We start from the raw sequence: 17,796 nt of genomic DNA on the forward strand, positions 1-17,796 counted from the left end.
ATGCAATTTGTGTTAATTTTAGGACTACTCTCCAGCACAAAAAAGATTTTGTGCTGGAAAGTAAATATTTTATTAAGACTTTAAACAGGTTTGCATCACTTGCAACAGCGCAAAGGCACAGATAAACTAATTCAGCCCTGACACAAAATGAATGTCTGTATTTATTAACCCACGCAAAGCCCAATTTGCATGGCTTTGCTCGACTAAAAAAAAAATGCAGCACATAGCATTGCTTTGAGTTACTTTGTGACTGGGAGGCGTTCCATGGGTGGAGCAAGGACATTCCTGTGCAACCACCCATGGATTTTGATACACATCCAGATGTACCCCAGGCAGTAAACCTGGGTGTCCACCAAAAGTATGCACCTATCCAAGACTGCAGTAGCAAGGAGGAATATCCTAATTTCTCCTCGGTATGTCCTCTTTCTATGTATGCTGCATTCTGCAGCACATGTAGAAAGAGGAATATGCCTCTAAGAATGGTTTTCTTCCCTCACAAGAACAATCCTGCTTTCAATATCGGCACCAGTCACTGCCTGAAATGCACCAGCACTAGTCTTTAATTTGAGCCAGTTTTTGTTGGAAGGAGTCACCAGCTCTCATTTTTGCAGGCATCAGCCATTTAGCAAAACACAAGAGGGAAAAACACACAATGCAGCAAGACGCAGGAAGAGTAAGAAGAAAAAACTTTGGCATAGGGAGAAAGCAGGATTGCACACAAGTGAAATAAAGGGGCAGGGAGTATTTGGTAGTGAGATAAATGGCATGAAGTGGATTTAAGAGTGCTCAGCCTTGGTATTCGGCAAGCCAACATTTAATTGCAACAGCCGAAGGATTTTAGGCACTGGCACTCATTCTTTTACAAATTAAGCCCTAACTGGTGATATGAGACAGCAGAAGTTTGCCATATGTTAGTAGATATGGCATATTTCTGCTCGATCCCTTTCACAGCATAGCAAGTTGCCTTGCTGTGTTGCATGAAAGGTTAGTAAATCTAAGCCCTAGTGTTAATACATCTATGTGATGTTTCTGCATTCCATATAGACACTTATGTGTCCTACGGAGAGGAAGATCTTTCAAAAGGAACAATCACTAATACAAAGCATGAAAACAACAATGCAAGACCGATCTCACCTATGCGTTGATGGTGTGCTAAAGCTGCAAAACCGTTAACCTCTAGGCCTGTTACAAGTGAGCCAGTCCGACAAATGTGTATCTATTCCAGGCCAGTAAGACATGGTAGTCATGTCGGTACTATAGGCCTTATTTAGAGTTTGGGGATGGGGATTCTCTGTCAAAAAGTGTCCGATATCCCGTCTCCCATGTTAAAAGGCTTTAAGCTATAGACTATAATGCACTAGTAATAAGATGGAAGGGACATTCACCATGTTTGTGTTGGCGTAATCTGTCCGCCAAACTCAAAATAAAATGCTATCTCTTTGAGTTTTTCTATAAAGCTAATATTCCTCTACTTTAAAATATATAAGAGAATTAATTTCATGAATCATAAAACCTAACAGGGAACTCATCCTTTAAATAAAATGCAGTTTTACAGAAATTGCTAATTAATTCAATGTAGGTTTAAAAGCAGTAGCGGTCGGTGGTGGGAGTGCTCCCGGGCGGTGACGTGGGGCGGCAGAGGGGCAGGTTGAGGGGTAGTAAACTATAGAATATGGCTAAATGCAGGTAAGTAAACATATAAATTAATAAAGACTGAATTTCGTTGCGCGCACTGCATCGCCAAATTCAAACACTCCCACCTCCGACCGCTACTGTTTAAAAGTAGTGCAACGTCAGACTATCAACTGTTGGCGGCATACAATCTATTGAGCAAGCTGTTTGTGTCCTCTTGCTATGTAAATCGGAAGTAGATGTGTGGATCGCGTCCTCACCAGGCTTCATGTGAGAGATAACAGGCATCACACGATGTTGCACTGCACCTGTGCTCCTCCTTAATCCTGGACGGCTGCTACCACCTCCTGCTCACATGCTTTCCTTTCTTCTACTATGAATAATTATGTTTCTCCCAGATAGCATCCTTCCATTTATTCTGTGGTCCCCAGGCACCCACGCACAAGTGAACAGAACTGTAGCTATTGCGCAACTGCCAGCACCACAGATGCAGAGGCAAAGGCAGAGCAATAGGAAAACATGAAAAGAAGGAAAGTGTTTATGCTGCTGCAATTATTTAACTTAGTTCTACTCTCATATCATATATAGTCAGTCTTCTTAAGTCTTGACCTACAGACAGCATCAGCCATTTTTTGTCTAAGACTTGTCTACAGTGCAGTACACATTGAGTGGGCTTTGGGTCAGCCCCTTTCTCTTGATTGAGTGGCTTTCTTCTCTTAGTTCCTTGTTCTTTGCATTATTGCTCTGCTCCCTATTCTCGTATTTGTCCCACCTTTAAAGCTTTTCTTCTTTACCATGTTTCGGATAGGTTGACTTGTATTCTTCCACTGGTGACTTGAAGTGCCTACTTTTTATTTGTGTGGGTTACGCTTTCCTGGTCATCTTCTCCTTTAGCACCTCCTATGTTTCCTACCCAAATCCGCTTCTGTATTTCAAAATAATTTTTCTACGGATCTAGCAGCTCTACACTGCTACAGTGTGTCTCTGTGCAGCAGCTACACAAACAATTTTGTATATGTACCCATCATCTTAGCATGGTATATAAAAGTAATACAAATAAACAAAATGGCCTCCAGTGTGTCAGTACACAAACACACACATGAAGACCAACTTTTATTTCATTAACTTTCTTTCTTTTACTTGAAGAGAACAATTCTAAAATGGCCTCTTGGCCTACACGTACCCTCATTAACAAAGCCAATGGGTTTCATTGAGAATCTTATTGGCTTTGCCAATGTTTTCGTTTTTTATTTAGTTAGAGACTGTCAACCAGTGTCAGGATATTTGTATTCCTGATATAGATCTGAAACAGATTTGAAGATTAAATATCCATCAGTAGTTTACTTTAAGCACAAACTGACAGAGAGCAAGTGGATGCAGCAATTATGTTGTTGGGTATCCTGTGCCATTGACTAACAAAAAGACATAGGTGGTAGAAAAGACAGATTTGGTGTCTCTGTTATTGATATTAGGGGTCACCGTAAGAACCCTACTCTGTTTATTAAAGTAATCGTGAGACACTACAATGTGTACTTGGATAGCTGATCACTGATACTAAACCCAAAACTAGATTGCCTAACACTGTCGCATCTACTATTAAAAAAACAAGCATTGATAAAGCCAATTTTATCCTGCATTGGTTGCCATTGTCTTGGTCAATGTCTTTTTGTTTTGTCATGATTTTTGCAAAACCTTATTGTTGGGATGCTACTGAACCCTTGTAAGTCAGAAAAAAACATACCTAAAACAAACTTTATTGGTTTTAAAAAGAACGCATTACCATACTAGTACTGGGACATGAAGTGAAGTATTTGCGTGTGAAAGGCTCACTCATAAAATGGCAGAATGTCATAGTTCACAATGAAGTTAGCCATTCACTGAAGTGGGTTGTCCTTCCATCGCATGCAATATGTTGTGAGCGGAAGAAACGTGTGAATGACACAATAACAGACAAATTGATGAACAGGGATGGGTGAGACCCCCTATAAATAAGCAATAGATGTAAATATATTGTTTTTATTTATAGTCAAATCAAAAGATCATGACTATCTGCTGACCTAGAAATAAAACTATCAATGCCAATCAATATTTTGTTATGCCAACTGGTAATACACTGGCAGATAAGGACTACAAAGACAGTCTGTATATGCCTGGTTGTGATCTAGAAACATCCGCTTCTCCTAGCCCCAAAAAGATTATAAAGAGGCTGAATTATTTCTGTGAAGCATTCTTATCTCCACTGCTGTCCTTATACTACCAAAAGCTGTCATACTGCTGGCAGTAGACGAAGCTGAGCCTTGATCCTAAGCAAACAATTTAATTCTGGGCAGCCAGTAACATGGCAGGGTGCTCCAATTCTTAACCAAGAGCAGTTTTTTATCACTGGGTATTTTCAGTCTCGTGCTATCTGTTTATTTACCACCAAGCCATACCCTTTGAAATACATCACCTTTTATGTAACAGGGCTCCAAATGTCATTTGGAGTTTGTTTCTCTCTATTGGATGCCAATCCAAGACACTGTAACTGATGCAGAGGTTTACTGTGGGAAAAGGTGCACTTTTAAAGGTTGCCACTACTATTCAGCCCACGACCCTAACATCAGAATTCACAGAGAGACGAGACATGAATTCCTTTATTGATAGTCATTGAGGGATTCCATCACTAACTCCTGGGTGACTGCAATTTTCTAGGTTTGACATTCAGGATTTATGTAAAATTATTTTTGTGATATTGCAGTTCACTCACAATTCTTGTATTTATTGGTTGGGATCTATTATATGTTGGGACAGATGGCATGGTATGTAAACAGCACTCAGCACAGTCTTGTGCCAGGTTCAACGGTGTGTGACTTCACCTGATATGAAATCACTTTGAATATGGATTAAGCGCTGTGTGTCAAAATTACTACATTTTTACACAGCTCAGTGCAGCAACCAAATTTGGGGCATATCATCAAGGCTGCGTAAAACAATTATCGCTGCTTTTGCGTCCGTTTTTGGGCTAAAAGAAACAATAATTATATTGCCTTATCAGCAAGGTCACACTATCGCGTGAATCCTTGCCTTAGCGCCCTTTCCACCAACACCCAGCTTTGCATCTCTAGTGAGATGCAAAGTGAGTGTACCTTGCCAAACTTCCATGGAGACTGTCGCTAACCGACATTACTCCAATCGACAATGTTAAAAGTAGCGCTAACCACGCTTAGCACAGGTTTCATTACGCCTGCTTCAAAGCTGACTTGGTCAGTTGAGTTGTTTTTTCCATCTTATTATAGAACCCCTGAGGAAGAGCCAAGAAGGCTCGAAATGCATTGGGTCTGAGAATAGTGTGCCTACTTCATTATGGATGCATCTGTTGAAAACGAGCCATTGTACAAAGCCTAAACCGGCATACAACTGGTGGATGAAAAGCTTAATAAAATATGCAGATGGAATCTTACTGTCTCCGCAGTGATGAATTGAGCTTAACAAGGATAAATTAGGAAATAAAGAATAGCATAAATATAAGGTATCAGTGGATTATCAGAAGAGAACTGGGATGAACTGGTTACGTTTGAGGGACTAATCCCACTTTTCGCAGTGCAACAGCGAGGTGCGCTAGACAAGTGCCCTGATCTGATCAAAGCTGACTTAGCCATAATATCCAATGGGAGATGGATATTATGGCTAAGTCCACTCTGCCCTATCAGCAAGGTATCACCTGTCACAGTGCGATTATCGCTGGATTTCCTGCGATAATCGCACAGTTTCGTAGCTAAAGCTTGGATTTCTATCACTTTGGAGTTAAGCTTTGCCGATACAATGCTGTCTCCGCAATAGAATCCAGTAGCCGGCGATAATTATCCTAGCGCTAAGTGCCCTGATCTGATCAAAGCTGCCTTAGCCATAATATCCAATGGGAGATGGATATTATGGCTAAGTCCACTCTGCCCTATCAGCAAGGTATCACCTGTCACAGTGCGATTATCCCTGGATTTCCTGCGATAATCGCACAGTTTCGTAGCTAAAGCTTGGATTTCTATCACTTTGGAGTTAAGCTTTGCCGATACAATGCTGTCTCCGCGATAGAATCCAGTAGCCGGCGATAATTATCCTAGCGCTAAGTGCGTCTAGAGATAATTATCTCTAAGCGCACTTAGAGCGAGGATAATTACTGTCGGTTGTTGCTGATATGCCCCTTTGCTGGTCTACAATGCAGAAGGGAGAAAACAAAGAACAAGTCATATAGTCTAAGATTGGCTTACTGCTGCAGCCAGCTCCTCCACTGGCGCACAACCAGACTGCCTTGGTAGACTCGAAAAAATTTATTTCTGGGGTGCATAGTAAAACATTTGAAAAATGCTCTTGATTTATTGTATTTTATCTTCTAAAAATAAAAAAGATGTAAAAAGATGCTCTTTGAATGTATTTAACTGTTAGCCCGCGTTTCTGATATTCAGATGTAACTCTCACTCCTTAGGTACATGGATTTTTTCCCGACCCCTGCGAATACAAGCAGTAACTTCCTGTTTGAAAAGAGCGCCACCTATTTCCATTCAGAGGAAGCTCCAAAGCGAGCTGCCGCATTGGTCCCAAAGGCAAAAGTCATTACTATTCTTATTGACCCATCAGAGCGCGCATACTCGTGGTATCAGGTAGGCAATATTTCCATTTACCGATACTTGTCGCTCAATAATGTATGAAACCCTTATTATGAGTTCTTACAGCATACTCCTTCACGTGATCACAGCACATGTAGTTGCATTCGGGGTCCGAAGAACAATTGCAATCTTTGTCTTGATTAATTAGTCCGTACTCCTAATTTAAGCACTACAACAGGATTTTCCTAAAATGCTTTATCTTGGTTGAGTCCAAGTAGAACAAAGAATATAATTTGCTTTTATTTAGTACGTTTCAATAGTGCACTTACATATTTTGGTTAGCACCATTCACAAATTTGGCCTCTCAGTGCAGCTCCTACCAGTGAATAACAATAGAAGGCCCTTCAGTGGCACTAGTATTAACATGAGTCATTTTTGCAGTAATTTGAAGTTTGCTGGTAAAGATGGGCAACATTCATCACAATTCTACCTCTCAAGCAATGCCGTCTTAATGAATGGGCACCCTGGGCAGTTGTTTGTGGGCCCCACAAGCATAGGGGCCCCATGCAGACCATAATTTAACTCTACTATTGTGTTAAACATTTTTATTCCTGTGAGTGGTTGTGTTGGCAGGGCCCACTGCCCTGCTCCCAAGTGGTAATATGTTCAATAATCCAATTACCAGATCATTGTATCCTTTGCTGTATGACCAACAAAAGTTAAATGAGTAGTTTGCTTAGCAAAAGGTGCTGTAAATATTGTGTAATCTCCTTTGTTGATTTTGTTAAGAATATCCTTAGCCTAGAATCTTGTACGTTACAATTATGCTTTGTCATTGGTATTTACTTTATCACTTTTTAATGTTGGGTTTTGCCAGTTTGTTGCTTGTCTAAATCCATATTCATAGATTGAAAAGTTAGATAAATGTAAGTATCTATTACAACGATGGTTGAAGATTAGAAATTATTGTAACAAAATGGTTACCCAATACTTTTTCTATCTTAAATCACTTCCCTAATTGTATATTTAGTCCCTTCATGAATCTCAGATAGGTGTTGTAAAGAGGGCGTTTACTGGCAGTCTGAAAGTGTTTTAATTTAGTGGTTGAAGCCTTTTTACTCTCTGAGTACTACTTTCATGTCTGTTAATCTTATTCAGGGTTCTCCGACCTTTTTGTAGTAAGAGCTACTTATAGTCAATGAAAATAATCCCGAGCTACTAATATCATTAGTGTTTTAATAGTGAGAAAATCAGACAAGATTGCCTTAGTGGCCACCACATGCAAGATTAGCAGCAGAGATCACTTCAGAGCTACAGGCAGGATTGTCAGCAGTAATATAAAAAAGCTTTAGAGACCTGGAATGTCTGTAAATAAATCATGTATAACAGCCTTACCTGCAATGCCCTGGCACCTAAGTGATGATATGAGTAATAAGCCTCACAAAACTGCATGATTTATCACTAAAATGTCAGTTTTAAATATATTAGGGAAAATAAACCATTTTTATCCAGAGATTCACAGTTGAGTTATGAAAATACACATATATTTTCTCAAATACACACTTTTCAGTCATGATATACATATATTAATTCCATCAGATAAAGTTTTTTATATAGTTCACTGGGTTGCACACAGGAGGCTGGTTACAGCTAGCTAGAGTGCCACCAGTAGGTCACGAGCTACTCGTTGGAGAAGCCTGATCTCTAATGAAAGTGTCTTTTTCTCCTTTGTAACCTGTGCCTTCCTCCTAAGTAAAAGTCTTGTTATGCAGAATAGGTCACTCTCTTTTCGTTTGCTGAATGTGTGCACTTCACCGCTATCTCCCAGGTCCAGCCACCACCGCGCCTGCAGACTTTCTGAGACTCTAGTCCTATCTCCTGCCAGAGTGCATCGTGTCTGCGGCATGCCCTGCCCTTCCCCGGTGTACTTGCTCGTGGACTACTCTTGTGCCGCATACCATGGGGTCTTGGAATCTGTATCGTGCCAGTGCTACTTCATAAAAGCATGCCACAGCAGATATCCCTTGGAGTTCCTGGATGCTCAGAATTCTCAGAATTCTTGCATATCTGGGACTCATTTTCAAGACGTACTGTGAACCAAGTTATCATTGTTAAGCAGACATATTTGAGGCACCGCATCAAAGTTCTGTTTTATCTTCTATGCATAAATGCAACCCCTAGCATGATACCAATATTTAATTGAAACATACTATGAAACACCCAAAAAACTGGGAGATGACCTACTTCCTGTGGAAAATGCAAAACACTTTAGGGTCATACTCCACACAGATCTAGCCTGTTGCCTATAGATGCATCCTGGTAGTGTAATTCCACAACTCCAAACCAACCATTGGATGACTATTTTGAGGGCATGAGTACCATCCTGCTTTTCCAATAATAACAATTTCTATGCAGACACCTCCTCAACAACCAGTTCATTAATTGCAGAGGATTAACGGCCACCTAGTAGATTCACGCCGGCTCTGTAATCCCGCCAATGACTCCCAGTGAAAAAAATGATTACATTTAAAATTCTTTATACAATGCTTCTAGACTGGGTCACCCACGGGCTGATATACCACGGGAAACTACATTATGCAGCAGAAAAGGGCAAATTGTACAGTACAATGCAATACATTTTGTGACAATATTACTTACTTATTATATTGTCGTTTTTACACATGTTAACCATGACTGGGCAAAATAATTCTTCTCATTGGTACCAATTTAACACCCAAATAGAGCAATAAGTAACAGAAGGGGGACCGGCCTACCCCCTACCCTCAACATTCATATTCAGCAGCTCAAAAACTGCCTCCATGCCAAGTAATTTCAACCATGAAAATCAACCGATAAGTTAATCAAAGCACAACAGTTTTTTGTAACCACGAGCTAAGTTTCTGTATGCTCTAAATGTATAGGTACTACGAAATTAATTCTTCTTCTTAATTGTTGAGATATTGTTCTAGGACCAATGTTTTTTGTATCATATTGATACCCAGGTCCTTGGACTTTTTGTTTGGGTTACCCCATTGACAGTAATGGAACTCGTAGAAAGCACAACTGGCAGCTTTGCTCAGAATGGCCTCCTTCAATAATAACCTGAAAATAACAGTGTTCAGGTAAGCCTTCTGCAGCTTACCAACTCTTACTTATACCGAGCCCCCCTCAACAAGAGGCACGGAATTCTCCCCTTAGACTTTCTTGTGGGACTATCCCCTTTGCCCCAAGGTGCTGGACCCCACTAAAATAAAGGAGTATTTCACTTAGTAACACAAATGGCACAGCAAATCACAGTGACCAGATGGGAACGTGTGGGCGCTCCATAAAAGAAAACAATACAATTAAATTATATTGATTACTCTTGAGGCTTATTATTATTTTTGTTGTTGTTGCTTCAATCAAAGGCACTGAATTATTTATTTGTCAAACTGTTTGTTCTTCTGGAATGTTTTTTCATAAAAAATCACAATGAAAGTCTTACTCATTTATGGAAATAATGAAGTCATCAAATAATTGGTTGCCCTGAAGTGTACTTTCTGACTTCAAATCACCACTTTTCCATTTTGAAAAGATTAAGAGGGTCATTTAGGACCCTGTCTGAGTGTCGTTTATGTTCTGTTGGCTGGTTCGCTTGGCTTGTGAGCCTGGCTCTCATCTCAGCCTTCCATTGAAGAACCACCTATTGCCTCAGATATCCCCAGTTTTGGTCAAAATGCATATGGCAGTGCAGCAGAAGCGATCACATCAAAACTGATTGACAATTGGGCAAGCATTTTATTCAGGCCCGCTCACCATTTTTTCTGTTTTCAGAAGTAGATCCCCACAGAGGTTTTTCTTGAAATAAAAATCACAGAAAACATGCTGCAAAGCAAGCTTTCTACTTGAGTGTGGGGTCATTGTTGATTTTGTCTGCTGGAGTCAACCATGCCTCTCATTCCAGACACTGGCAGGGCGTATGCATCCAGAAGACCACTCAAATTCAAAAAATGCTTTATTCGGTTGGAACAAGTACAACCATGTAGCAACACATAAATACAGTTTCAATCATATTTATGTCAATTGGATAATGAAACAGTTTTAAAAAAAAAAAGGAAAATAACAACGATATCCATACCATTCTTGTTTGGTTCAATTAGTACGGGGATATCATTTTTAGGAGCATAATTAATTGGTCACTCTGTGTATTTTAGCAGCGGTTATTGTACAAGCGAAGAAGATATCACACAACCTATTATGTACACAAAGTACTATCAACATATCAAAGAAAATGTATGGGGAACAAGAAGTCATTTTGTCCCTATAAACGTCATAGCAGCATTTTATATACACTAAAAGTCTATGCAAAAAGTGCTAGTGCAAAGAAAAGCCATTGCAAGGGTCATATACCACTTAAAGTATAACAGTTAGTAGTAGTCACTCTGTGTAGTCTAGCAGCAGTTGTTATACAAAAATAAGTGCAAAAGTGCAGATGTAAAGTGCAAGAGTTCAGAGAACCTGTTATATACATAAAGTGCTAATAGTCATATAATTCCAAATAAATATAAAGTGCAGGGCTATTAGGTCGCTGTAAGCGTTGTAGCAGCAATTTGTTGAAAAATAAAGGTTTGTGCAAAGAACGCTAGTGCAAGGACAAGTACTATTTAAAATATAACAGTCTGAGGGATATTCGAGGGGAAAAGGTCATATTATTATAGATTTTCTTTGCCACATACATTTTAAAATGTAAGTGGCCACGCGATAACACACATCCGGAGAAGCCAAGTAAAATATCAGTTGCATTGCAGGTCTAGAATTGCACATGTTATTATCTAAAAATAATTGCTTCAGATAAAACTTTCTAAAACCAGTATAAAAATTACAAAAGAGTAAAAAGTGGCAGGTGCTCTGTTTGGATTTCCCATCACATGGACACAAACATGTACCGGGTTTTTTTGCTGTGGGGAAGGCCACAAGGTGGTGAACTATTCCCAACCTCAGTCGGGCTAAAACAAAACGATGGGAATTAGTACTGACAAATGTGAGGTAGGAGGAAAGACCTATACTGAGATTATATTCCATATATAGTTTGAACATACTTTGTGTTGCATACTCCTTCATTCTGATCCCTTTTGCGTGGTCCAGGTAAGTCAATTTGAGATCACGTTTAGTTAAAACTGATTCTGTTGGTAAATCTTTAAAAATGTCCTGGCCAAAAAGGGTCTTATACCAAGATTGGATGTGTTTTAGCCAGGGAATTTTTGAGTGATGGTCAAGTTTAATACACTCAATGATTAAATCCTGGGTAAACTTGGTTTCTTCTTTGGCCCATATGGACCGCCAAAGGGACAGGGGGCGAAGTGCAACTAAATCTATAACATGATTAATACCTAACTCTCTGTGGGTGATCTCATTTGAGGCCGAAGCAGGGAGGCATAATAATCGTTTTAGGTACTTGTTTTCCTCCTGCTGAATGGATAGGCCAATCTGGGTATTATATCCCCATATCCCTGCTCCATATAAGGCAGAGGATAAACACCTTGAATTATAAATAGAGATCATCTCTCGGATTCTACGACCCCCTAGTTTTGAGGCAAATCTGAAAATACAGTTTACGTTTCTAGTCATTTTCAGGTCGACACTTGATTGTTCGTTTACCCATCTCCCATCGCCTGAGAAGATGATACCTAGGTAACAAAAGTGTTGTACGGCCTCGAGTTTATCCCCATCTAAAAAGAATGTTTTGTTTTTCTTCGTTTTCTTTCCACAGGTCATGGTCATTGTTTTGCCCTTGTTAATTTTAAGCTTTCTGCCAAGAATAAAATTATGAAATTTCTCAATTAGCCTTTGCAACCCATTTGCGGTCCTGGAAATCAGAACCGCGTCGTCCGCGTATAAAAGGACGGGTGTTTGCTTTCCATTAATAATAGGTGCATCGGCGTGAGAGTCTTGTAAAAATTGATCAACCTGGTTAATAAAAAGGGAAAATAAAAGAGGGGCTAACACACACCCTTGTCGAATCCCTCTGCCGACTTTAAAAAAGGGGGTGCATTCACCGTCTGTTCCAAATCTGACCTTACTTGAAAGGCTACTGTACATTCTAGCCAAAAGGTGAATGATTTCGGGCGGGGCGCCCATGGCAAGTAGAGTAGGCCAGAGCAGTGCGTGTTCGACCAGATCGAAAGCGGAACTTAAATCGGCAAAGCACATAAACAGATTCCCTTCCTTGGCCTTCGTGTACTTGCCGATGATGAGTTCCAGGTTCACGCACTGCTCCATAGTCCCTAGACCCCTGCGAAACCCGTATTGAATTGGTGAGAGAATATTGTTGTCTTCAACCCAGGACTCTAGTCTTGCCAGGAGTACACGACTCAAAATCTTTAACGACGAGTCCAAAAGTGAAATTGGGCGATAATTACGTGCTTCTGCCCTGGAGCCCTTTTTAAAGAGAGGCACAATAATTGATTGACCCCATGAAGTTGGCAACTTATCTTCAATAGCGGCATTAAAGTAACGGGTCAAAATCGGGGCCCATAAGGTGATCTCAAATTTGTAAAAGTCCACAGGGACCCCATCCGGTCCCGGGGCTTTCCCCCCCTTACTCATTTCAATTGCCTCGATCACCTCGCTTAATGTCACAGAAAACAATATCTTTTCCCATTTAAAACAGGTTTATGTATCAGTTAAAACATTAGGATTAAAATCAGGAATAAAACCAGAGGTAATTTCGGAGTTAAAAATCCCTGTAAAATGTGCAATCCAGGCCCGGCAACTGACGTGTGAAGTTAGCTCGGGAAAATTCTCATTCTTCAAGAATGGGCTGTTTACAGTGTCCCAGAAAAGTTTGTGGTCTTTGGTGTCAGCAGCCAGATCTAATTTGGCCCATGCCTCATCCTGTAATTCTTTCTTCCTGGTGGAGAGTGCAGTTTTATAGTTATGACGCTCTTCTCTGATCTTGCTAGCGTCTCTTGGAGTAGCATCAAGTAGGGTTTTCAACCTTTTGAGTGATTGTGCACAATTTTTATCAAACCATGCCGCCTTGACTTTCCTTAATTTTCGAACTTTTTGTGTTAAGGATTTCTCGATTGCTTGTGTTATATTTAAGAAATTAGATAACAAAGTTCGCGGGCATGGGTTGGATGACAGACAATATTCAACCTCTCTGCTACAGTTTGTAATCACATTGGCTACAAATTGGTTGGGGTCCACTTTTATCCATTTCACCCTCATCCCATTAGGTCTTTCTGCCACAATGTCCTGGATTGGTTGGCCATAAATGTTCCTTTTGGCTCCCCAACCCAATAGTTCAACCGTTACACTGTTGTGGTCACTGACAGTTTGTTCAATCACCCAAACGTTAATGTAAACTACGGAACAGGATATCATTATATGGTCGATGAAAGACCGACTGTTTCTACCATGAAACGTCGGGCACCTGTCGTTGTTTGCATTCTTATTGCATTCTAAAAGGTCCAGGTCATATTTAGCAAGTAATTTATTTAAAACACCACCATAGTTGTTATGCGGGAAGTGGTTATATACATTGGGTTCCCTTCCCGTGTACTCCTCCCTGTGGCCGCATGCCCCCTTGAGGGCATAGTTGCATGTTTTGATGTTAAAGTCTCCAGCCCAGAGGATTGCAGCTTGTTTGGGTGTACTTGAGAGGGACACATCAATGGCCTGCTCAATATCGGAAATAATCAGTTCCCGTTTATGCCCCACAATGTTGTTGTAAAAATTCACTACTATTAGATCTCTGCATCTGCTGTGTATCATGCGCAGAACAGAGGCGTGCTCTCCTAATATGGTGTGGCCACTAACGCGGAATTCGGTCAGTGCAGTGGATATCAGAGTCACCAGCCCTCCCTTGGCTCTACCGGCCTGGGAGGCCACAGCCTGCACACTAAAAGATGTGTATCCCTCAATGTGTACATCTTCCTTGACCCAGGTTTCTTGCAGGCAGATAATGTCGTAACCCTGTTTGATAAAATCAGCCCAGATGGGGGTGTTAACCTTAGAGGCTAACCCTGCTATATTCCATGTGATGACCCTCAAATTTTCATCTGTTTCTACGTACAGTGGGTCGGTAGCTGTTGTGAGTGATGGTGTTGTATAATTCTCCGGCTCGTTCTCACAGTTACGTATGATTACGTCTACCGGGATTAAGTCATTGGTTGTTACTACAGCAGTGACTGTTATGGGGTCCTCAGTTATATCGGGGACCGTCAACCTAGGTTCTTCAATTACAGGTAATCCAGCAGCAGCAGTGTCCCCCAGTCAGTCATTTTCATCAAGTGAGTTGAGAATCTGGAATCTGTTAGATGTTGGGACAGCATATTGGCCATGAACACTGGTACCTAACCCAGGAACATTAAAATTGAGATAATTTGGGTTAGGTGTTCTAAATAGATTCGATGGTTGCTGTAATGCATGTTGAGTGTTTTGGCCATGGAGAAACATAAGATGTCCAGCTGGTTGCACTAGAGCCTGCGGTACAGGTAAATTCGGGGGTTGCTGTGGTACATACTGGATGTTTTGGCCGTGAGGGGGCATGGAGGGCCCAGTTGGTTGTGCTGGAGCCTGCCGTGCAGGGGGACGTAGCATATTTATTGCTCTGGGATGTTTGAAATTCTGCACTGGGACTTTAAATCCCACCTGATTCCTATAAAAGTAGTCCAGTGGGAACAGGGTGGTATTGTAATCATTATTGGATGGAATCGGGGCATTAAGGATGGAATCTCTTGCCCATTCGGTAGTTTTATAATTTATAATTACACAGTCCCCACTTATTTCCTTTTTGCTAGGGTGGGGGGCCCACCCACCCTACCCTTTGGGTTGAAAGAATTTGACTTGCCCCTCGTAGAGGGAATCCACAATTGTGGACGAGCCAATGTAAAATTTTATTTTTAAGTGTTTCGTTATTTTCAAATTGGGAGGGTTTTAATTTCGGGACGTTAGCAAGGATAGCCACATATGGTCTACTTTCTGGCGGGAGATTAATTACTGCGGGAATAATGTTATTATATTGAGTGTGAGCTAGTAAATTCCCATTTACTGGGGTATGACCCATTGCTTCTCTACCTCTAGTCTCAGAGGGCCCACTTATCATGTTACTTCTGGCAGAGTTATGCATGTTACTAGGCTTGGCAATAGTTGTCGTTGGAGCGACATTTCTAGCAGGGGGGGCCTGTGTATTGATTGTATTAGTTGCAGTCAGGTTATCCTTATTTGTGTGGGGTACGTGCAAGGAAGTTGAAAAAACTTGCGAGCCCAGGTTTTCGAGGATATCTAACTTAGCTAAGCCTAATTTCTCCAAATTTTCCACCCTTTTACATATCAGATCAAGTTTGTCGGTTAGGGGGAAAATAAGGAGCTTCATTGCATCTGCAATTTGACACATTAAAGATTCCACATTAAATGTGGTGGGGTCAGCGTTGCCTCTTGACCCAGAGTTTAAACTTGACTGTGAAGGTGGGGGCTCTCCTCTGTTTACCTGCTCTAGTTGTAACGAAGTTGCTTTCTTTTTCCTACCCCTTTGTTTCACATATACCCTGCTTGGGGCCAGTAGTTTTCTATAGCGTGTGCGCCTGGGTCTACTGTGGGCAGAACGATGAACAGGCGTGCTATCTGCACAGCTAATGATGGATGAATCAGTTATGGGGATGAGATCTTCGTTCTCGCAAGGAATCAAAACTGCGTTAGACTTGGGCGTATTACTGTGCCCCGATGCCTCAGGTGGTGTATCATCAATCTGTAAATTTGGCGTTATTGACAACCGACTTTCCCTGTCTTCAAATAATGCAGAAATTATGAGATCATTTTCCACGTGGGGAGGCTCACCCCCGGGAAGGCCCGTATAGGATTGCATTAAGATGGAGTCATTTGATAATGTTGTCACATTTATATTATTTATGTTATTAACGCTGCATTCAACAGGTTGTAATGTGTGCTGAGTTAAACAAGCACTGGGTGGTAGAGATAAACGTCTCTCGGTGTTTTCAATAGCGTTAGCTACCACCACGATAGTTTGTTGCAACATACGATCGATTGCAGTTAATGTTGGTAGCGGAGTTTTTACAGTAGCAGTGTTCCTTGTGACAGAGCGTGTACGAATGGGCGTCTTTTTGACCAAGTTCTTGGTATTTGACTTCGGCTCCATAGATGCTATATATGTGGAGTATTATAAACAATGAAGTAAATACCTTAGGGGTGGTAGTGAATAGGCCAGGGGGTATGCCCAGCTCAGACTCCTCAGGCCTCTGAGGGCCACAGAGGGCCCGCCCTTTGCCCGGGCTTAGCCCCGGGCATGGCCCCGCGCGCGGTCCCGCGACGCGGGAAGGTCAGCCCCTTTTACAGCGCCTCCGGGCGCTAAGCCTCTACGCGACTTCCGGGCCAGTCGCGGAGGCTTCTGGGGGCTGTAGTCTACTCCCCCGCTCGGCAGCAGTCCCGATGTAGGAGGGCTGCGGCGGGGGGAGGACACAGCGGGTGCGGAGTGCTGGCGGCTGTTCTCCCTCGGCGGGACGCTCAAAAAACCCCAGGCAGACAAAGCTGGAAGCAGGTCAGGGACCCCGGATGGCAAAGCGTGCAGGTAGGCACACACGGTACTCCGCCGGCTTTAGCGCTGATACACCCGCTCCTCCGCAAGGTCAGCCCCTTTTACAGCGCCTCCGGGCGCTAAGCCTCTACGTGACTTCCGGGCCAGTCGCGGAGGCTTCTGGGGGCTGTAGTCTACTCCCCCGCTCGGCGGCAGTCCCGATGTAGGAGGGCTGCTGCGGGGGGAGGACACAGCGGGTGCGGAGTGCTGGCGGCTGTTCTCCCTCGGCGGGACGCTCAAAAAACCCCAGGCAGACAAAGCTGGAAGCAGGTCAGGGACCCCGGATGGCAAAGCGTGCAGGTAGGCACACACGGTACTCCGCCGGCTTTAGCGCTGATACTCTAAATTGCTGGGCTGTGGCTTCTTTGCCTGATGGCATGCTTTAGAAATATGGAACATGTGCATGGACAAAATGATACACTGAGGGGTATATTCTCAAGAACGTGTGATAACCATCGCAAAAGTTACTTAACGAATCCCTCAACATCACAGTCTATCGCTGAAAACTTACGCTGTGTTAACCAATTATTCACAAAACAATGTTACCATGCGGTAGTCACCAGATAACCTGTTAGATGGCCACATTAAAATCAATGCCACACCGCAAATATGCAAAGCGCAAATGCAAAAAAAGCTGCGATGAGGACAATCGCGATACAGAAATCAGCGAAAACCAGCTACAGGCCTGCAAACCCCGTGCATCTGGTGGATAATTGCACTATAAAAGCAAAACAAAATAACACCAAAACCCATTCAAACCGCCTGGCACCATGGATGCACCCGGTCCGAGTACAGAGGACAAGCTGAACTCCACAAACCCCACAGAGGACCAGCCAGGAACCCTGTGTCCGGGAAAGGGCAAGGAGAAGAGGAAGACGGGGTTCAGTGCTCAGGAAGACCGGATCATCGTCAGGGAGGTGATAGAACACTATCAACAACTGTTCATCACCTCCACTGCGGCACTGGCAACCCAAACGGAAATATGGCAGTCCATCGTCACAAAAGTCAATG

The 17,796-nt window shown here is 42.2% G+C and overlaps 1 protein-coding gene across 1 annotated transcript in view; it reads left to right on the top strand.

The window, feature by feature from the left end:
* Window positions 1–17,796, top strand: part of LOC144819964 (bifunctional heparan sulfate N-deacetylase/N-sulfotransferase 4) — a 994,778-nt gene that overhangs the window by 884,545 nt on the left and 92,437 nt on the right. The window contains exon 9 of the mRNA XM_078677645.1: window positions 6,092–6,266. Within this exon, the coding sequence (XP_078533771.1) occupies window positions 6,092–6,266 (175 nt within the window). The remainder of the gene's footprint in view (window positions 1–6,091; window positions 6,267–17,796) is intronic.

Source organism: Lissotriton helveticus, chromosome 2_1, assembly GCF_964261635.1.
Source record: "Lissotriton helveticus chromosome 2_1, aLisHel1.1, whole genome shotgun sequence".
NCBI classification, from domain to species: domain Eukaryota; kingdom Metazoa; phylum Chordata; class Amphibia; order Caudata; family Salamandridae; genus Lissotriton; species Lissotriton helveticus.